Source organism: Astatotilapia calliptera, chromosome 7 (assembly GCF_964374335.1).
Source record: "Astatotilapia calliptera chromosome 7, fAstCal68.1, whole genome shotgun sequence".
Classification (NCBI taxonomy): domain Eukaryota; kingdom Metazoa; phylum Chordata; class Actinopteri; order Cichliformes; family Cichlidae; genus Astatotilapia; species Astatotilapia calliptera.
The window spans coordinates 63,758,915-63,781,524 of NC_137428.1; the positions used below are offsets into that span (position 1 = coordinate 63,758,915).

Sequence of the window (22,610 nt, forward strand, 5' to 3'; positions counted from 1 at the left end):
GGATTCTTTGTCCCTTTCCAGTCATCTCTGTACTCTCCCGCAGCTGCCACCCGTGCAGATTGTCGAAGAGATTACAGCGAACTTGTTTTTTTCAATCACAGAAGTGTGTTACCGCTACTGCAAACATCTTTTTTCCCCCTCAATCTGTGATGACAAACCCTAAGTCAAATCTTTGATCTCAATAGTTTACGTAGACAGAAATATAGACAAGTCATTGTCTATATATAATGATAGTATAAGGCTTGGAGCAATGTTGTAGCCTACAGAACACAGATGCAGATCTGCAAATAATCCGTTAACAGTTTTAGAAACAAGAACTGTTTAGCCTCAATTTGGTTTCCCTCTATTTTCCCTTAATGCGATTTGCTTCACGCTAGTCATAGGATACATAAAAATAAATCCTGATTAATTTCAGCACTTAAATCCATCCTGTTTGTCATGCTGCGCTCATCAAGCTCTGTCTCCAGAATGTCACACCGTAGCCTGCAGACAGTCATAAGCTTGAGTTGATTTCATGTTCAACATTTCTATTTGATATCATAAACACTATGTCTACAGATATGAGAACAGGCAGGAAAGTCTACTGTCCAACATATCTACAGCACATTTATCATAAACGTTTCTTCCCTTCTTCACTTAGCAGATGTGCAAAATGGGAAAAAAGCAATTAAACTAGTTTCACCATGATGCTTTATGCCAGCATTTTAGCGAGTTTTGTTTTAATTTCGAACCAGGAAGTGAAACTTAAGATTTCTAATCTCTTTCGTTTACTTTTGCATGACATTGGCTCCCTTGTAGGGGGCCTTGTTGTGTTGAACTGTTTTGCTTCTCCCCTCTTGCATAGCATTTGATCAACATCCTTGATAAAAGTCGATATTAGTGAAGCTTGTCAGTACAGAAAGCGGACCAGTTTTAAGTAACATGCTTTTCTCATTTGCATCTGGATTCATCTCTATCTCTATGTAAATGTGAATTAGTATGCTCATGGAAATGACTTCTTTCCACCCCAATCTCTTGCTAGGAAGGAATAACTGATCATATCCATGGGGTGATAATCTATCATTTTGTTAGTGAATGTGCATTAGCCTAGCTCAGGCTTTGACCATAATTAAGATATTTCTGTGCAAATGCTATAAATGGGGAGGCTATGAATCAACCCCAGCACCGGACTAATTAGCAAGCTGGACATATGTTTTGAATGGGAGGGATGACTTTTTCTAATTCTGCAAAGCTGTATGTAAATGCTGAAACACGTCAAACAAGCTTTGTATCTTATTGTTCAGACTTTAAAGCGCATACTTACTCCTAAAGTAGCCGTTTCTTTTTTACTTTGTGTACTTTTTGTCAGTTGAGTATTTTAATGTGTTGTGACCTTGCCATAAGGGCTTTACAGTTGCCATGCCTGAAGCACAGGGAGAATCGATACGCAGAAGGGCACGAGGACGTGTGATACTTGATGACAAAATACCCACAACCTGCTGAAACAACACATTCCTTCCTGCTTGCTGACCACTTGCTCTCTGAATGTTAGTGTTAGCTGGAGGCTATACCCTGTCGGAGATCTGAACTTGGCTACTCACAGTAGTCATTTTGAATTATAGCACTTATTGCCTGTGCTGGGCTCAGTAATCTGGCCATTTCTATGTAAATTGGGCTTTGTGCCACCATAGTGGGCTTTTCTGTTCGCTTATGCAGCGGCTTGCCTCATCCCATAATGGTCCACCGTTACAATGAAATGATTAAAGCTAACTGTGAGAAAATGTCATGACAGTCAATCAGCTGAGTAGATAGGTCAACATAAGTATAGAAAGAAGAGGAAAGCACTCAGCCATGTGCCGTTGAAGACAGGTATAAGATTCAAGCAGCCATTTTTGGGTTGCATCCAGGTGCTTGCGTGTCTCTTTACATGGGGGAAGAGGGAAGAGCTCACTGGAGACAAACATTAGGGGAGGTTTATGGCTGACTCTGCGGTATCATTGTCATTTGCACAAGATTGGACATGCCTGAGCGAAAGAAAAATTACACTGTAGGTTATGTAGTGCTCCTGGCCATCTGGTACAGCCAGATCAGCTGTGAGAACATTTCACTCTCTTATTCTGTTTACTATGCTTATTATCACTTCTAGTTTTGCTCTTATAACTGCCTGGGGCCGATTTTCTTTCAGAAAGTTTTTATGTTTTTTGCATAAATTCTGATTTTTTTACTCTTTAATACCACCAAACACTCTTTACGTAAGCAAAGCAATCATGTCTCTTACAGATATTAACTTCTCTGTGTCCTTCATTTCATTCATTTCATTTCATTTATTTATTCATTTTCAGGCACAACAAATACCTATATTGAACATAAAATACACAAAACAAAAAACAAAACTTGCCTGAAAAAGGAGTGGGACGAAGAAAACTTATTAAATCCCACCCCTATACTCACTCATCAACAAAAAAAAACAATAAACTTCCCGCAGCTACGCCCATCATTGCATACAGACCCATCAACAGCCCCGGGCAGATACAAGCATCTAAGCGGCAGCTCGCAACCAACAATTAGAGCCTTCATAACTGAATACAGAATATATAAATTATAAATTGCATTACCACAGGTAACGGGCAGTAATAACTACAAGTAACAGACACACATACATATACATACATATATATCTACACACACAAGTACATATATGTACATACATACGCACACTTTATTTTTTATTTTTTATTTTGGAATCCATACCAGCAATGGTAAGAGGACAGACATTACAGAGCACACTAAAACCCATCATTGAGTATACTGTGACCAGACCAACTGTTTGTAGAGAAATTTAAATCTATGAATATTTTTGCATTGTTTCAATTGTAAACTCAGACTGTTCCAGATTTTCACACCACATACAGACACACAAAAACCTTTACGGGTTGTTCGAGTTCTGGGTAATTTGAATTCTCCAAAGCCTCTCACATTATAAACCTTTTCTCGAATTTCAAATCTAGTTTGTAAATTTGCCGGTAAAAGTTTAGTAAAAGCTTTATACAAAATTATGGATGTATTGTAATTAACCAGATCCTGGAATTTAAGTAACTTTGCCTGAAGAAAGAGTTTGTGAGTATGATCTAGATAACCAGCCTTGTGAATAATACGCAGTGCTCGTTTCTGTACTGTGACTAATGGATTAGTTGTATTTTTATATGTATTTCCCCACACTTCCACACAATATGTAAGATATGGAAGAACCAGGGTACAGTACAGAGTACGAAGTGCATCTTTATCAAGGAATTGTTTCACTTTGTTCAAAACTGCGAGGCTTCTGGAAATTTTGGTTTTTATGTGTCTGACGTGGGGTTTCCACGAAATTTTGTTATCAATTATAACTCCCAAAAATTTGTTTTCACTCACATTATCAATTGGTACACCTTCAATGATAATTGGTAATTCTATATTATATTTTAAATTACCAAAAAACATTGCTTTAGTTTTATTTATATTTAATGATAATTTATTTATGTCCATCCATTTTTTTATTAATTTTAGCTCCCTGTTTACAGTCATTACAAGATCAGTATAATCATCGCTACTGAAAAATATGTTGGTGTCATCTGCGAACAGTATGAGTTTAAGTACTTGAGAAACATCAAAAATATCATTTATGTATACATTGAAAAGTTTTGGTCCCAACACTGACCCTTGGGGAACACCACATGTAATACCAAGTTTCTCTGAATGGTAATGCCCTATGCTAACATATTGTTCCCGACCTGTTAGGTAACTTTTTAACCAGTTACCAGCTTTCCCTCGAATACCATATCTTTCCAATTTATCCAGTAAAATTGAGTGATTGATTGTGTCGAAGGCCTTTTTGAGGTCAACAAAAATACCAACTGCATATTTATTTTTATCCAGTGTATCAGTCATTTCTTCTACTGCCTCAATTATCGCCATTGAAGTGGTTCTTTGCGTTCTGAAACCATACTGACCAACATTTATTATTTGATGTTTTTCAAGGAATTTTTCTAATCTTGAATTAAAAAGTTTTTCTAGAATTTTTGAGAATTGAGGCAGTAGAGAAATAGGCCTATAATTGGTAAAACTGTGTTTGTCATTACTTTTATATAGTGGTATTACTTTCGCAGTTTTCATTTTTTTTGGAAAACAACCGGACTGAAATGATAAATTACAGATATATGTTAAGGGACTAGCAATATTCAGAATAACCTGTTTAACTACAGACATATTTATGTCATGATAATCCATTGAAGACTTACTTTTACATTTTAATGTGATATTTATTACTTCTTGCTCATTTGTAGCTGACAGCAGTATCACTTAAAGGCATCACTATATTGAATTATCCAAAGAAAATTTGGTTTCTTTAAACTCTTTTCAAATCAAGCACAATGTAAATGAATTATGAAACTTTTTTTGTCTCCTCTTTTTCATTGTCACTACTCAGTTCTCCTACCTGTATCCCACTCTACTAAAGCAGATCTTTTCAACATCGTGTTGCTCTGACAGACAATTTCAAGAACTGCCTCATACGCTAACAGCTTCCTATCGAAGATGATTTATTAATATTTTTATGTGAACATGTGGATCGTGTGGTTTGACTTTAACGGCAGCAAGTTAGAGTAGATTTGCTGCTGTTATTGCCTCTTGTGTCATAAAACTTTAATTTAAAAAGCCAATACAGTTCCATGCAACTACACCGTGATCACCCTGTCTTCCTCAGATATGCAGCTTTACTGATAGATTTTTGAGAAGTGTCAAACAGCCGCTGCCTGCAAAGGTGACTTCTTGCATTTGCTTGTGTAACAACATGAAACCAACAACCATTAATGCTAACATCCACATCCGCTGTGAAGCGACGGAGCTAACTGCTGCACTGCTGTATCATAACAGCCAATATAAGAATCATGAAGTAGCTGGAAAAGTGGACAAAATCAAGAGAATGGATGATATATGTATGTATATGAGCACTGAGAAATGTTTGTGTCTCTCAGAGATGTTTCTTTTCTTTCACACCTGTAATCTGACTCATCTCAGATAACAAGACGAAGGCATTCAGGCCTCCCACACATGCCGCAACAGCAATTATACTCTGACACAACTACAGGGTGAGGCTTGGTGTCTAGCATTCCACGACACCCTCAAATTACCCAAACCAGAGGGGAAACAATACAGGGTGTAGTGGTTCATGTTGATCCATGCTAAGAGGCAGTTCAAGTAGCAAACCTTTGTTTTAGCCTTACATTGTGCTATTCTGCATAAAATCAATCAGAACTGAAATCTGGAAAGCGGGAGGTTTCAAATATGAAAAAGAGCACTTGACAGAAAAGATGCGGTTATGTGAAATTCAGACAGACATATCGATTTTATGAATCAGCAGGTCTGAATTCATGAAAAACACACACAACAAAAGCTTTGATATAAAGATGTGGCTCCTGACCTTGTCCCAGTTTTTTCAGGGCTCTCGCTTTTCAAGTTTTCTTCTTTACCTTTTCCATTAATAACGCTATTTTCTCATCTCAGTCTATTTCTTCACATCTATTTGGCTCCTGCAAATATTGCCACTGTGAGATCCTCTGAGCATTGACTGACTGTATGTGGGGTCTAATCATCTGGGTTGGTTACAAAGACATCTTCCCCATAATCAATGCCACTGAAAGGGAAACTAAATCTTCTTAGGTTCCCACAAACCTTTGTAATATAGCACTGTCTACCACAGGGGGAATATCTATTTTCTCACATTTTGACTCTTCTTTTTTTTTCCCTACATCTTCGATTTTTGAACCACCTCATTTATTCTTTACATTATCCTTTAAAAAAGAAAGAAGGAGATTTATTGTATACTTGGGATTTGAAATACATCATCAAAGCATTGTATACTACATATGAATCAATTTTAATGGTACAAATTATGGCTTCCAACCAGGAAATAGAAAGGTACAGAAAACTTCCATCTACAGAGCGCACTCAAATGAATTTGGCAATTAATGTGTTGACTTATCTTCCTCCTGTTTTGCCTTCTTGCATAGACGTAGAGTACACTTGTTATGTCGCCTGCAAGTTGTCGTTCCAGACCCAACAAACAAGGTCATGCATAGTAAAATGATTAGCAGATGAAATGACAATAAACTGACAACAATTTTGCTAATGAATCAATCACTGATGTCCGTTTTGATTTATGCAAATTGATGTGGATTGTTTGTCAGGCAAAACAAGCAATTCAGGGATGAGTTCAAGGAAGCTGGCTGTGTGTGGAACCCCTCCCCCAAACAGTGATTATCCATTCATAGGACAGCAGCTGTAACTGGGGCACGGCAGGTCTGTCCAGCTTTGGATCTCTCCATCTGTTGAGGGAGTGTGCGTGATCATGCTGTAATAAGAGAGATACTCAACATTTACACAATGTAAATGATATATAGTCTCATACAGAGTATATTCATATACGAATATACGAATTTTTATATAAATATATGAGTAAGGCATTTTTTTCTACTGACCTTCTCTTTATTAACAAGTATAATCTGCATTCTTCCCAGAACAGTGTTACATGTTATCATGTTTAATGATTACCTCTCATTAATAAAACTTTGTCCTGAGGAATTACTAACCTATGGCTCAGCATGTTTGCGACACTGAACGTAACCTCCTCCTCCTCACGTGCATTAGTTACCATGATAAATAAGCCAAGTTAAAAGAAAGCCATCTTTGTGATATTAAAAATCCTGGCTTTAGGCTCATACATCTCACTAATCCATTAATCTTGCTTCATACTGCACCCTTTCTCCTTCATAATGATTGCGGTTAATTTCCTACAGAGATACATTACCACGGTAATTTAAGCTGTACACGTAATAACTCGCTAAGAAGCAGGTTGCATTTGAGGACAGAGAAATCACAATTCGCCACCAAATGAACATTCGCTTTTCAAAGAAAATAAGATCACCATTTTCACCGAGAAGACATCATGGGCATCAGTGCATTAATAATGCGAAGATCTCTTAAAAGACAAGAGCTCTTAGAGACTGACTTTGGCTTTCCCTGACAAGCATCTGTATAAGTGACATAGATTCTCAGGGGAGGAAGCTGCTGTTTTAGTGTTCTATAATCCTTCTCATATAAATATAACCCTAAATCAGAGACTCGTTAAAGCACATTATAAGATTTAAAATGGAGCCAAGAAACAAAAAACTAATGAATCATGCACATGCCTTTATGGCAGGCCAGTGATTCTGATTAATTCACTTGCGCATTTGCCCAGTTTGATATTTCTTTCTATCCTTTCTGGCTTGAGCTGGCTTCAGCTTTTAGCTGACATTAAGAATTTAAACTCTTGTTTGCTTAGGGAGCAGCATGGTGGTCCAGTTGGTAGCACTGCTGATTCACTACAAAAAGGTTGTATAGGGTGCTTTAGGGCATGCCCCTTTGTGCCTTGGAAATTTGCGTCAGTTGAAATGTATTACTCTATTAGAGTTGCACAAATTGTAATTAACTAAATTTACATGCAGTTTACATTAGCAGACCTTAAAGGGGCTTAGGCAGAGCAAGAAGGGCAACATTTGCAAAGCAGTAAGAAAGATCACTTTATGAGGAGCAAAGCACAAATAATTAACACTACAGGAGTCCTGCTGGGCAGTATGATTATTTGATTTCATATTTACTATACTGTCATTATTTGATAAATGAGAAGAACTGATTGTATTTCAGATCATACAGAAGCTGTTATCCACTGATATGCAGATGTGCCTTGAAATTTTGGCTTGCCCTTTGGTGTGCCTTGGGCACCAATTTTTTGAAACTTCTTGGTCTAAAGGCATGCATGCTAGGCTAATTGTTACTCTAAACTGGCTGCATACGTGGGTGAGGATGGGTGTATGCTCTTTGAGGAACGTGCAACATGCTCAGGGTGTACTGAGACCCAAAGCTGGACAATCAAATAAATGGGTGGATTGGAGTTTCTGTCTGCTATTCTCATGAGAAATATGCACAAATTTGTTCTTTGATAATTTGGGTATGTTGAACTTGTTTCGCAGTACTGCCCCAGGGCTAATTAGTTCTGTGTTGAATAACAAGAATGTTCCTATTTTCATGTCTTTTCCATTGATTTTTGGCCAGAGAGGGATTTGTAACTGTAGTCTAAATCTTCAGCATGCTGTTGAAAGTACAACAAATGTTCTCACTTTTTCACATTTTAAAATGAGCTAGCATTGTCAGGGAATTTATGAATTAACGTTAGTTTACTTTGCTGGCAATAACAACTGCCGAAACTAAAGATCACAGAGATGAGCCTTTTTTTGGATACTTGAAATGAGATGATTTCATACATGTTTATCATCATCATCATTCTAAATTGCCCATAGAGAATGAAAATTTGACAGGAATAAAATTAAATTGAATAAGCTTTTTTTTTTCTCTACCAGAGGGGGGAAAGGTAGGTAATGGTGGAGAAATCCTGGCTAAAAAAATAAACACAGATTCCTCAGTAATGCAAAAGATCAGCAGTGGTTCTAGACAAACAAATTCAAATTGTATTTGGTCACATATTATAGTATACCAAGGGAGACCTAAAGGCAACACATCTGGTACATAGATTAAAACAAATTGCTGCTCACATTGACACAAATGGAGGGCACTGTAGCGTCTCTGCTGGTAGACACATGGGTAACTCAGCTTCCAGCACAAGAACAACAGAGTTAGGCCAGGTCCCACGACCCCGGCCACGTTTTGTTTTTATAACCCCCAGCCTTTTCCAAAACACCCCACTGTCATCATTTATTTCCCTGCAACTTCTTTCCGTAAAAGGTTGCCGCTGGACATGGAAGCCTGTATCACACACCGTTGTTGTCATCTTGTAAAAACAGTAGCTGTGTGCATGGGTACAAATGTGCATGCTTTCAGCAGGCTGTTTTCCATGCTTAATCCGGTCTTCAAAGGCATATTGCTTTACATATAACACCTAAGATCCGCCAGAACTAATGCATTAGCTTTGTTGGCTGTCAACACGTTGCCCCTCATAGGTAAGCATGCATGAACCCCACCCCCACTCCCCCACCCCTTCCTGCTCCCCTTTACCCCTCCCAGGTGTTCCCATAACTCACTCGGGCTCAAATCCTATACGGGCATTCCAGAACTTCAGAGGCACACCGGCAGATGAGAGCCTGGATTTATGGCTTGCTGATGGACATTGGAGGGGGAGGCAGACTTGCTGCTGGGAGGGTGACAGGGTCCACTTCAAAGAGGAGGAAGCGTTTGTTGTTTTACTCCGCGGTGCTCAGTGGTGCACATGTATGAGCACTCTCTCCCTCTGAACGTCAGACAGCCGGAGTGTTCAGTCCCTAGTTTACACATTGTTATCTGTTCAGATAGCTTTCATTTAATTTTTTTGATTCCTGTATGAAGAGAGATGTCAGTTTGCACCTTTTGAAGTCCACCTTTCTCATCCCCACACATCGATAGGCACACAGAGCTCTGATTTAGCCTGTTATTTTTCATATCAAAGGTCACCCTTCAAAGATTGCTTCAAATCTTTTTTTAGTGCACCTGCATATAATATCTTGCACTTAAAAGCCACCTTGTTCTGCGCTATTAGAGTTTGCTTGTGTGCCTTTGATATAATACGATAGGTCACAGACTAATGGGTGTGTTTGTATTTGCGCGTGAGCACGCTGTCGTTCCCATCCAGCTAGTGTTACATCGCAGGGGCCCACATGAGTGAAGTTGATGGATGTGTGGAATACTGTCGTTTCTCTGAGCAGATGTGTAATGAACCCTGCTTTGCTTCCGTAACATTTGGGTTGACTGATTACAAACAAATGCCATTTAATATGCAGGGGTGCTGTCTCTTAACAATGCAACAAAGCTTCATAGATGAGATTATACATAAAATATGAGTAAAGACGCCCTGCTTTTGTCCACAGCGTGCAGCTTTTTAAATTAAAGCTGTGCCATTATCAAGTTTTCTCTCCACCCGCATGAAAGCACCACCCAGGATGAAAATGAAGCTGTGTGATGATTCATGTACAATTTTCCCATCTTATGTATTTCTTCAAAGCCACTTTTCACTTTTTATGGAAGAAAGCATTTCCAAGTATATTTATTGTTTCAACTTTAAAGGCTCACATTGTTGCTTCTTTTTCTCATTCCCTCTGACTTTGCTTTTCAATTTTTCTTCTTTGAGCATTCCAGTTCTATCCATTGTTAAGGTAGAAAAGCTGCAGTAAATTGTGGCTGTTATTCCCAGTAACCAGGGTGACTCAAAAGGCTCCAATCCTCCCGCTGCTTAATCAGACCACTGTTTGTTCAATCTCCTTTTTCTCATGGTCCTGCCTGCCAACTAAAACTAATCAGGTATTATAAGAAATTAAAAACAGGCTCTTTATCCTCTCTCACACATGTGAATTTCAGACACTTCTACACACCCAGTATTCATTCCTATAGAGCCACATCATATATCCTGCTCCACTTTTGTCTCTGCACATGCTCTCAAATCATTTTTCATCTCTACCCCATGCTGGGAGCCTCTCTTACCTGCCTCATCTGAGTCAGTAAGGGGATCTGCAAAAGCCTCATACTAGATGTGTGCACATTGTGAGTGTGATGCTGGCCCTGAAGTGACACGGAGAGGGTATAAATAGAGCAGGCCCACAGATCACTGTGCCAGACAGAATGTGGCATCTGCTGTGCTGGGAGTGCAAAGTGTTTGAGAGCCTGTAAACTCCCCACCATTTCTCTTCCCTCCCCTCTTCCTCTCATCTTTCTTCCTCCTCTATATCTCTGTCTGTCAATTCCCTCCCCCTCTCTCCTTTTTCCGTTACTTTCTTACATCTTCTATGTCTCACCCTCCTTCTGTCTTATATTCCCTTTGCCCTCACACTCTCCTCACATATTGCTACACATCTGCTGCCATGTGTTGAGTGTTACGAAGCAGTCCCACTTTCAGGCTATAAGATCCTATTTCTAAACACAGGGAGGAAATGAGAGAGGGGGGCAAAGAGAGATAAACACAGAGGAAGCATGAAAAAAGCAGTGGCCCTGCAGTGGTTCACATCAAAGCCTCGATTTCATATTTAACATGGTTTAAAGATTCCTCTGATGCCGTGCTACACATGTTCCTTAAAAAAAAAAACAGTTAAAATAAAAAATAATCCCATGGGATTATGTGGTATATTCGCGAGGAAATTTTAAGCAAGACACGCAACTCTGTAAGCACAGGAGATAAAAGCAAAATCTCTGCAGGTTACTTCATTTCAAAAGTCGTCATCGATGCTTTGATTTATCAGTTTATGTCCCTGTTCTCAGTAAAGCTTTTATAAAGTGAAGTTAACCTGCACGGCTCTCTCTTTGTCAGAACATAATGTGTGAATATGACATTAATGCATAGCCTCTTCCAATGTCAGTCATACTTTACTCCTACGTTCCTCCTTTTACATCAACGCATCACACACAAAAAATCAATTAAGAAGAAATTTCTTGTAGTGCTATTGTAGGCTACTTGCTATATTCATTCACATACATCTTTTTTTATTATTATTTATTTATTTCCCAGCAGCACACCACTTAATCTCATAATCTGCTTTTACTGTGACTTAAGTTGTATTCCCTCAAAGGACAAACAGACAGCACAAGCGAGCACACATGCGCACGCACACATCTGCAGCGTCAGCCAAATTATTAAGCGGCTTAACTGTCTTTAGAGTTCCATTTCTAAAATGATTCATCCATTCTTCCTTCCTTGCGTCTTTTTTTCCCCTTCCTTCCTCTTTCCCTCCCCTGCGCCATTTTCCTGGACCCTCTCCACGGTCTGTGACAGGTAGTCTTCCACAACTGTTTGCTGACTCAGCACAGGAGTTCATATTGCACAGTGGCAATAGGACATTTGCAGCAACAAAGAGCGTTAAAGGGAGGAGCTGACATCAGGAAGATGGGGGACTATCCAACTGTCAGTCTGAGAACAACGGCGGGTCATCTTTTCATCCTTTTGTTTGCTTGCAGACAGTGTTCTCGCCTGTGAAGACGAAATTCAATCTTCATCCTTTCACTCACTGCTTTTCTGTCCCCTCTTCACATCATCCCGCCCTTTTGCTAAAACTATTCTCTGCTTCTGCCCTCCCTCTTAAACTGTTTCCCCTTCCTTCTCTCGCTTTTCTTTTCCATATCTTTCTTATTCTTTCCCACCATTCTGTCACTCACAGCAGCAGCAGCACACACACTCATACACACATATTACACACACAAAAACCGCTTCTTCGTTTCACTGGCCTCAGGCACAGTTGTTTGAGTGAATCTCTTTTCGTCTTTAAATCTGTAATTACCTCAGTGATTGAGCCAAATGCAGTCTCACTCCCCAATTTTCCTCTCTGTCAGAGAAAGAAATAATAAGGTTTATGTTGCCACCTTTTGACTGGCAGGTGTAGTGTTACTGTACGTGGGGAGCAATGCTAGAATTTGATCAGAGGGTACAAAAAATAATGGGATGTGCTTTAAAGATTTATTTATTTTTGGTGAGGTTTCTTTGGGAAATACATTTCCTGTTTCCTTCTCCAAGCAAGAAGTGTGTAAAAACCATTTCAGTCATTATCAGCCCAATTTATCTACAAAATTATGCATTTCAGAGTAGACTTACCTTTGCTTGTTGCAAGATGGCACTTTTTAACTATTCAAAGGTGTTTCTTTCTTTTCCTCACTTGCTTTGTCTATCTCACGAAACACACTTACCTTAAAGCAGTTTTTCTTTCAGCATTTTTGTAAGCTGAATCCCAGACAATCAAGCATGAGTCCCAGAGGATACCATCTAGGGATTTGGAAGGTTTGAATGCATTTGGCACGAATATTCATCCCAAGAGCCTTCCAGGGCCACAACGATGCCAGGATGCCATACTTCAGGGGGCACAGAGGAGCATTGTCAATTGGCGCCCACATTTAGGGGCCTGCTGAGGGAAAAACACTGAATGTCATTGTTATGTAGCGCCAACGATCTGTTCTGTGTCCTCAGCTATGATGTCATGGCAGACACTAATCCAGCTGCGGCCAAGCACGCTTGACTATTGAAAAAGGTCATTAATCTTAGCACTCTATGATTATGCACTTGAATATTCTTGCATGCAAGCTACTTAATCAGATGTTAACATCACTTTGCAACCATATTTGTATTCACACAACTTCTTTCTAAGTTCTAGAGTTTGGAAAGTAATCAAAGTGGAAAAGATGCAAGTGGCGTGTGCTCTACTTTGCAGAGTGTGACTCAGTGGCAAGCACACACTTGTTTGCTATTGATGAAGCACAGATGTAGCACAAAAATGAGCATGTTGTGAGTAAAGCCAAGACATAACAACCTCAGACGAAGCACCCGTTGTGTATGACACACTGTTTTCTTACATTTTGGTCTGAGCAAAGAGACAGAATGAGTGTAAGCACAGATAGGTAGGTCTACTTTATTAACCGCAGACTCTTCTATTAAGTACAGATAATTCTAACACATAGTAGGGAACCATCTAAATAAGAAAATGTAGCAACATTTCATGTGATAGAAATTTTTTTCCTTGTTGTTGCTTCACGGCGGAGGTCTGACTGCTTCCACAAAGTAAACATTACTGAGCATCTGTGTTTTCTGCTATTTTTGAGGCAGCTTGTGGAAAAGGCCAAATCAAACATTATGACACATGGAAAATAACCCTCAGAATTTTCCTTCAAGAACATAAATGAGTTCAAACTAAGATATAAATGAAATATGACAATTTATTTGCGCTCTCATGCACATGACGATTCATGCACGTCACTGCAAAGCTGTTGTGATCACCTTTTCCTGGTTGTGAAACCCTTTTACCCTGATGGGGTAATGCTCCTATCTGTAGGGCAAAGGGGAGGCTGTGATTAATGACACTTTGGTTTTTGCCTGAGCCAGATCCCAGCCAAGCTACACCTTTGGAAAATGCAGCTCTGTACTAACATCTTCAAAACATCACAAGTTGGGCGATCGTGGCTCAAGAGTTGGGAGTTTGCCTTGTAATTGGAAGGTTGCTGGTTCGAGCCCCGGCTTGGACAGTCTTGGTCATTGTGTCCTTGGGCAAGACACTTCACCCGTTGCCTACTGGTGGTGGTCAGAGGGCCCGGTGGCGCCAGTGTCCGGCAGCCTCGCCTCTGTCAGTGCGCCCCAGGGTGGCTGTGGCTACAATGTAGCTTGCCATCACCAGTGTGTGAATGTGTGCGTGAATGGGTGGATGACTGGATATGTAAAGCGCTTTGGGGTCCTTAGGGACTAGTAAAGCGCCATTTATCTTTTTGACGAACTGAGTTTCAGAGATGTGTAGATCCAATGTCCATTGAAGCCATTCTGGTACCTCACAAGGATGATTTGGTTTGTTTTTTTTCCTTTAATTTGTCACCAGGCTCTGTCTTCTATGCCAGGCCTCCTCCACTGTATGTTCACACTTGTGATTTCTTGACAAAAAAACCCTTTCTTAATACATGCATTTCTGTTCTCACAGTCCATTACCAAAATCCCTCTTTTGGGCATGAATCCAATAATAACTTCAAGGATGGTCTCCTCCTAAGATATCAGTCTCTACACAAATCACCTTTTCAGCCTTGCAGATTAAGTTTCTCTTGGAAGTTTCTTTTTCTCTGGAGCCCAGAGAACTTCAGCACTATTGCTTGTCATCAAATAGTTCCGTAATAAATACTGATGTACTGATATACCATTCAGCCATAAGCGTTGTAGCTGTTTCTATGCATGTATACAGGGGAATCGTCTGATAACATAAACATTAAAGATGAGGTCCTAGATGTTTCTGCAACATAAAATAAATGTATAGTATTGTAAGGTCAAACTCTTGCAGTGGAACAATTATGCTGACCAAATGAAAAAATACAAGGGCCCAGTGCTTTGGGAATGCAGCCGACACACAAGAGTGGACCAGCTGCTGACATATTTTATTCAGAGTTTTTTATTTTGAGTCTGAGAAAACTTTTATTTTTTCTAAACAACCAGAACACAACTGTATCTGTTGATTTATTTGAAAAGACAAAGACATCTAATATTTCACGTGTGACCATCACGAAAAGTTAAATTAGTCAAATACCAAAAAAAAAACAAAAACTATGTAAAATACTTAATCAAGACCATTTGGCATAAACATGCACCACCTAAATTACCCAGTTAATTACAATGATTACTGCCTCTTTTTTTCTCTGTTCTTCAAGAGTATAATTTATTTTTCCTCTTTCTATTTTTTTTTTCACATTTATTATATTAATTCAACTTGGATTACTCATTACTCTCTTGAAAGACAATGAAAGAAAAGTACAAAAACAGACTTCATCAAGTATAAATGTTGTTTTATATATATACCCTATACCATGTAACCTTCATGAGTCATTCTTATGTCACTCTAATTAAAAGAGGCTGATCAGGTGCAGGTGCATGGGGTTGCTGAGCTCTTTAGAGGTCCCAGCTGACACTCAAGCTGCTATAGAAACAAAACAAATTAAGAAAAACTAAATCCCTCTATACTTTCTGAAATGTTCTCCCACACATAGCAAATAAAGGACTAGTGATGTATGATACATTTCAAATTGCTTTAGGAATACAAGCTTAAACTTAATTGCTTCCACACACTAAACTGTGCATTGAGAATTCAGTGTCATCATATTAGCTGAGCTGGATGTTTGAGTCTGTACAACATTATTACCATCACCGTCCAGAGCAAAAGCAGACCTGGTTGCGCATGACTGCGCCGCTTCTATTGGTGTAAGACAGTAACTTTAGTCACAGAGCGTGTGTAAGAGGCTGATAAGAGCCAGGCACTGACAGTGCTTTGCTAGTTCAATTGCTTTGTGTGTACATTGCATAAAAAGGCAAGGAAAAAAAGAATGAGAGCAGTTGCTGACTTAAGTGTAAAATAATTTCCTTAGATTATTTAATAAGGCTCTGTGATTTTTTTCATGAAAAAGCCATATTCTTCTTTAAGAAGTTAAGCACTACTAATGCATTACAGGGGAATAATCAAGTAGTGTTGTTTTATTGCTAATGTATAATAATCCAAAGACTCCCAATTATACTTGATATAACCCATTGCTCTCATTCTGTCCATCTGCACCCAGTAATCTCGTCCAAGACAGGAAACAGGCTTGAACAGCAAATACGAGGCAGGAGTCCCATGCGATTATTGAATAAATGATGTATTAATGTGAGGCCGCAGTCTTGTAATTGTAACTATTTTAGGTAAAGTACTTGCATCCAGCTGGAGGAAATGCTGGCGCTCTTCCTCACTAACTAAAATATTTCCACTTTCAGGAGGGAGCCTTCAAAATATGTTTTTCTCCTTCCTCTTGAAATGAAATGTTAGTGAAAGTAGACAAAATATCTCTACCCTCTGTCTAAAGAGGAAAAGGGGGGGGGGACAAAAATCAATGTAACACGTCCAATAAAACCTCAAAATTAATTCTAAAGGCAAATAAACATCTCTATAAAACAACCTCTACAAAACTAAACACTGAAGCCTGCTTAAATGTTTTCTTGTAGGGCTGATGTATTCAGCGCAGTCTGTTTTAGATAATGCTGCGTGAATGCCGTGTATTTTCACTGGCTTTAGAGAATGTGGTGTTTAAAGTACCATATTAAGATAATGTAGTTTTCCTTTAAACTGAAGCACATCGACAAGTTGAATGTTGGAATTGAGGGCATTTTGTATTCATGGCGAATGCTGTGAGCTCTTGACTGCACAATATTTAGGATGACAACACTTTTGAAAAATGCCGCCCGTTATCTCAGTCCTTCACACATATATGCGCTCTACTTGCACAAATTGTGCTTATTTTCATCTTCCCTCACCATAATCTCGCTCCTCGCTGCCTCCGATCAGTCGTGACAGGTGTCGCTCCTTTGCCCTGCACTCACGCGCACACACAAACACGCAGATGCACACACAGAAAATAAACATTAAAGAGTTCCTCCAATGGGGCATATCTCATAAAGCCGAAATACTAATTTAGCTGAAAAACTCTACTCGAATGAAAATAAAACTCCAATACGTCTCTTTTCACAGCAGTCTGTGTTCCAGATCAGCGTCGAAGGGGTTAGAGGTTTTATTCATGAACATTTAGCTGTCCTTCTTAATAAGACAGACTACAGGGATGTACAGACAACCTCACAAAACAGCTTATTGACTCTCTTTCATGTTTTCCACCTATGACAGGTGGAAAGAGTTGTGGCAAAGTCAGGAGCATCTAGGGAATGATCCAGAGGGCAAATGAGGAGCAGGGTGACAGAATGAAATATTAGCGAATAAGAGGGGGGCCATGGGGGAGGGGGTGCTGTTGAGGGGCGCTAACTCATTTTAAGAGTTCCTCCTCTGACAGACCAGTGCTGTTGCACTGAAGGACATTTAATCTTAAGACCCAAGGCTGACCTCGTGCCAATAAAACAATGTTAAAACTGAGGAATTAGGTAAGTGTTTTCTGTCTGCTCTGCTTGTCTGCCAAAGCTCCTTCCTTCACTCTTGGCTGGCATTTCTGAGAGCTCAATGTGCCTTGTGTTTCCAGCATCCATGTGCAGGCTTTTCTGAGCTGCACAAGCCCATTTTAGGTAAATAATTTTAGCTCCTATCGCGTGTCACATTTTGTTTCACTACAGTTCCTGGGTAGAGAAAAAAAGAACAGATCTCTCTACCACAGACCCATATTGTAGTTATATTGAGTGCTTATTCTAATGAATTGCAAGTCAATGAGCCCTTTAATTGTTCTCAGTTTTATGCAGAATGCAAGATGATGCTGTCTTTTGCTGTGCTGCAAGACAGTAATGACGCCATTAAACTTCCCACTGACGATGCAGCGAGGCTCAGTCATATACACATTCATACAAAGCTGAATGTGATTTTGCTGTGACGTCTGTGCTAACAGTTACAAGCCTTCGACAAATCTAATCCCGATTATGATTAAATGGCCTCTGAAACACAGCTTCACTTTCAATCCTTATGTCAAGATGCCAAGGCAAATATGATTTTGCCAGTTAAATATATTTTCATTGAGACGAAATCTTTTCTGGTAACAAGATATATGGGACAAGAGCTCTCCTCGACAAAGCAGCTCACAAACTTTGGCAAAAACAGCAGCAGGATCCATACTGAGTGGATGCAGAAGGCTTTTTTGGAACACGGTTTATGGCTATTTGTGACATGCCATTCAAATCGGACTAACAGTCAACAATTATTTGCCAAATATTGCTTGTGTGAAACCCAGCTCAATAGCCTTTTTAGCTCTCTCTACAGAGAACAGCTTGTTTTGCATCATCTCGCTGTGTCTCTCTCCAGACCTCTAATCCGGTTCCATTGTCTCTCAGTGCAGTTTTATGGATGGTAAGGACATGAACAGAAGGGTAAAGCAGACATTATAATTAGAAACTCCCCATTAACACCCATGCTAAAATTCTCAATTTGTCTACTCTTCCAGCTGAACCTTTTCCTGTATTGTATAATGAATACATTGGAGTTTATAGCTTCCACTCACTTTTTTGTAATTTTTTTTTTTTTTTTTTTACAAATGTATGCATCAGCTGTAAAGAACCCTTCCTTTGCTGCCCTTTAGATGAACAGGGAAGGCATCCATTCTTTCTGTTAACTACAAAATTAACTAGCAATGTCTTCTCATCGTCACACCCTATTTTGAGCCACTGCAAAGGATTACAATAGGAGCCAACTAAACACATAAAAATATAAGGTTGCTTTCAGGGGTTTTTTTTGCATTCAATTCATAATTTCAAGGCTACTGCTATAAAAATGCTCAGTTTTAATTAACACCTTAAAAATGTTTTTTACTTGTTGGAAAAATGACTTACATGCAAATGTGTGCATAGGCTTTCTTATCTTACAATACTTACAATACAACAACACTATATTTTGGTAAATATTTGTCATTTTAAACCTACTGCACCGAGTTAATTTTAGATACATTTATTTATGTGTTTAACTGATTTAACGGCGGAACTTTCTTGTGAACTAGAAGATTTTTGTGCAGCTTTAAGTTAGCATGTGGAGATGCCTAAAAGAGTCAAAGTTGTGTTAGCAGTATAATATGGTTGCTTCTATCATAGATGGAGTGTACCTATACCATCATGCTTGTCATTTAATGCAAAAAAGAAATGAATAAACATGTGAACATCGCTACTCCTCTAAAGTTGTACACATCCCACCATTTCTCCTTGAACACAAACTAACATCAGCTGTTTGTAGAGCGTAGGAAGAAAACAGCATGTTTGTGATTTCTCTTTCCCTTTCCATTCATCCTACGTTCAGGTAACTGAATCTATGTAATGCAAGTAATGACAGTGTGATGATTAAATTTAGTACAGTAACACATTACATTACTGAAAAATATAATGGGATTACAGCAATGCATGCATTACACGTAACCCAGAATTTGGGGCTTTTAAGTTTGAGTTCATATGAATTGGTTGGGTTCCTGGCACAGACCTTGCTTTTAAGTATAGTCCACAAATTTTCAATACATTTTATGTTGGGACGTCCAAGAGATTTATTGTCAGCCTGTGCAGCAATGTAAAACTCTCTTCAATGTGGACATTGATGTTGGGGTTCTTGCAGTTTCCAGTTCACGGCAGACTTGAGTATTGGTGGTTGCTGAGCTGTTCCTGAACATCCTAACCAACTTCTCATTTAAAGGTGGCAGTCTCTGTCTTCTCCCAGCCCTTGGCAGTGGTGACACACCCAAATAAGTTGTACTTACCGGTACATACAATTGTTTGAACTGATGAAGGCTCCAAGATAACTTCCCAACTTGTGCAAATCTCCCTCTCAGATCTTCCGTGAGTTCCTTTGACTTCCCCATTGTTCTGAGTTCACTTCAGTCCAGTGAGCGCTGTTAAACAAATCCTTTTGATGCTGGCAAACAGAAACTGCCAGTTGTTGTCAATTATGATCTCTACCAAGAAGTTAATGAGCCATGGCTTTGTGAAGTCATCACAACCACTTATTAAAATATTTACATTAACGTATGCATACATTTCAGCGCATGTGTATATTTTGACTCTTTGTGAAAGTCCACGTAGATCTTGTTTTGAAACCCCTTAAAGATGTATGCTGTGCAAAGATTTCACCACAAAACAGTATTTCCCTGAAGACCTCATCTCATCTAACCTCTTGACCGGTGATATATTAGCTACATGACAAGGTCATTGGCTTTTGGGTGCATTTGTAATGTAAAAATAAATAGATAAAATATTTATATGAATAAATAAAACACGGAAAAATGTTAACCCAAACACAAAAAATGCGAGGCTTCTCTGTCTTGGTTTTACTCGTCAAACGAGTTTTCTCTCTCCCGCCTCTGTGTGTCTCTACCGTTCCCAAACACACAGGAGACTGCTAGCAGGAAGTAGAAAAAAAGAAGACAGCAGCTGACAAAAATAAGGAAGTAAACGTTGTCGGTTTAGAGCAGGAGCTCCCTTTGTGCTGTAAAGTAAAAGTAGATAAGTCGACAGCTCAGCAGCAGAATTCAAAGTACGACGGCTGCGCTAAGGAAGTTAGCCGTCAAGCTAATTCTTCACAGACTCCACATTAACTCAGAACAAGCCCTGGAGAGAAAACACGAGGGAAGAGGAAGACAGACGAGTAAGTACACTCTGCAGACTGCTGCAAACTGCCCTGCAGGATGAGGGAGAAAATGTATGTGTATTTGTGTGAGGAGGCACTGTGTGAATGTGAGTAAGAGACAGAGAACTGGCAGAGAGGGGCGGTGGAAGAGCGAAAGAGGGGGAGTTTTCTCTCCATTACAGCACTTTTTCTGTCGGTTGTTTGTGTCAGCAGTGGAGAGAGTACACAAACAGAGCCCAAGAGAGGAAGGCTTCGAGGAGAAAGAGAAAGGAGACAAAAAAGTGTGTACCAGCCAGGCATGCATCTGTGCTCTTTTCATTCTGTTCAGCTTCACTCCTGCAGAGTGGTCTGAAAGGGGGTGGTGGTGAGTGCACATAAAGACAAAAAAGAACAAGATATGAAAAGGTCAAGGCTTGACGACATAACCAGGAAGGTGAAGGAAGGAGAGCAGGGGAGTGTTTGGTCATGCTGAGGGCACAGGAATACACACTCAGCACTTTCTGTTTGTGAGTCAGTAAACAATGTGAGTGTGTTTGCACACAAAGGCAGTTCAGTGACTGCAGATGTGCTGTAATGTGGCACTCGATGGCATTTCGTCTAGATGCCTGACAACATCTGTTTCGGGAATATTAAATCAGAGGGGATTAGTCCTGAGAATCTTGGACTTTCCCTTGTGCAAAGATGAGATGTGTTTACAGAAGGTCACAGCTATTTATAACCCGTCTTCTTCTCACTGTTTCTCTCCTGTCAGACTTTGCTATCTGATACCTTGAATTTTTTCAGCCACCATGGAGCACAACGGAGAACCTGAGACAGGTTCTAATGAACTGAAACAAGAAGAGTTGCCGCAGATGGACGGTTCATGTGATGCGTGCGAGCCTGATGAGGCCCAGCCAGCGACACAAGTGTGCCCCATCTGCAGTTTTGCCTTCTGCCCCATCCATGCAGACAGACACGCCAGTAGCACGCATCATGTGCTATTGCCCTATAACCCCGAAGGCACCCAGGCTAATGGTCTTGGCACAAACAGGGACTCCAGAGTTGGAGGCGCAGCTGAGGATGAAGCTGTGGGAGAGATGGCAGCTGAAATGGGTGCAAATCGTGGGATGGCACCTCTTGGAGTGGCAGTAGTTAATGGGAATGAGAGGGTTGATCTTGAGGAAGGAGAAGGAGCCCATAACTCTCCACCTGTGGAAGCAGAGCTCGGCGAGGGAGCTGAGGGTGCAGAAGCAGGGCCAGAGGCTGGGGCTGCTGAAGACAATGGGAAGAGAAACACCGTGACAGTAGAGAGATTGCGTTGCAAGGAGCATGGCCAGGAGGGCTCCCTCTACTGTAAACCTGATGAAAAGATCATCTGTGTGGTGTGTGCTGTGCAAGGTGAGCACAAGGAACATGAGATCATAACTCTGCATGAAGCCTACGTTTGGCAGAAGGTGAGATGCACACTTATGTAAGGTTTATATATATATATATATATATAGTGTACCTAATCTTTATGGCATGCCCCCCAACAATATCTGCTATGAAACATACAGTGTCACATGTCTAGTTTGCATTTCTAATTTTGTATTAGTTAGTGTGCCAATCATTGTCTTCAAGTTAATTTGAGAGGGCTATGTGCTCTATTTTAAATATATGTCCCATGATAACCCACAGTTCTTCATCAATAAATTAATTCTTACAGACACTTTGATTCTTGTGAAAGCTGTGAAAGAGAAATGAAACATTAAAAATACACCCCGATGTCCCTTTTGGTTTGGTGCCAATTATGGCTTCACCCTTACTTCGTTTTCCCAGATGGCCTTTTCTCTTCAGGCATTTTAAATAGAGCCACTGAGTCACAAGTTGTTTAGTGAAGCACTGCATTTGGTCTAGTAAGTCATGTTAATCTGTTGGATTTATGGGGGGAAAAAAGGTCCATCAAATCTGGGTTCATTTATGCAGAGCTTGGTGTTTCTGATTATTATAGTTTCATTTCAGGTCAGATGTTCAGCACACTGATCACATTTGGGCTGT

General features: G+C 39.8%; 1 protein-coding gene across 4 annotated transcripts in view; it reads left to right on the forward strand.

The window, feature by feature from the left end:
- The first annotated feature begins 20,351 nt into the window (after window positions 1–20,351).
- The window catches only part of trim44 (tripartite motif containing 44), a 42,978-nt gene continuing 40,719 nt past the window's right edge, over window positions 20,352–22,610 (forward strand). Inside the window, exons 1-2 of one of the 4 annotated variants that reach the window (XM_080304866.1) lie at window positions 20,352–20,612; window positions 21,346–22,027. In XM_080304866.1, the coding sequence (XP_080160992.1) occupies window positions 21,383–22,027 (645 nt within the window). In that variant the 5' untranslated portion in view covers window positions 20,352–20,612; window positions 21,346–21,382. Of the gene's footprint in view, window positions 20,613–20,709; window positions 20,876–21,345; window positions 22,028–22,610 lie in introns of those variants that run through there. The other 3 variants (XM_026176414.2, XM_026176413.2, XM_080304865.1) reach the window with 3 other exon arrangements.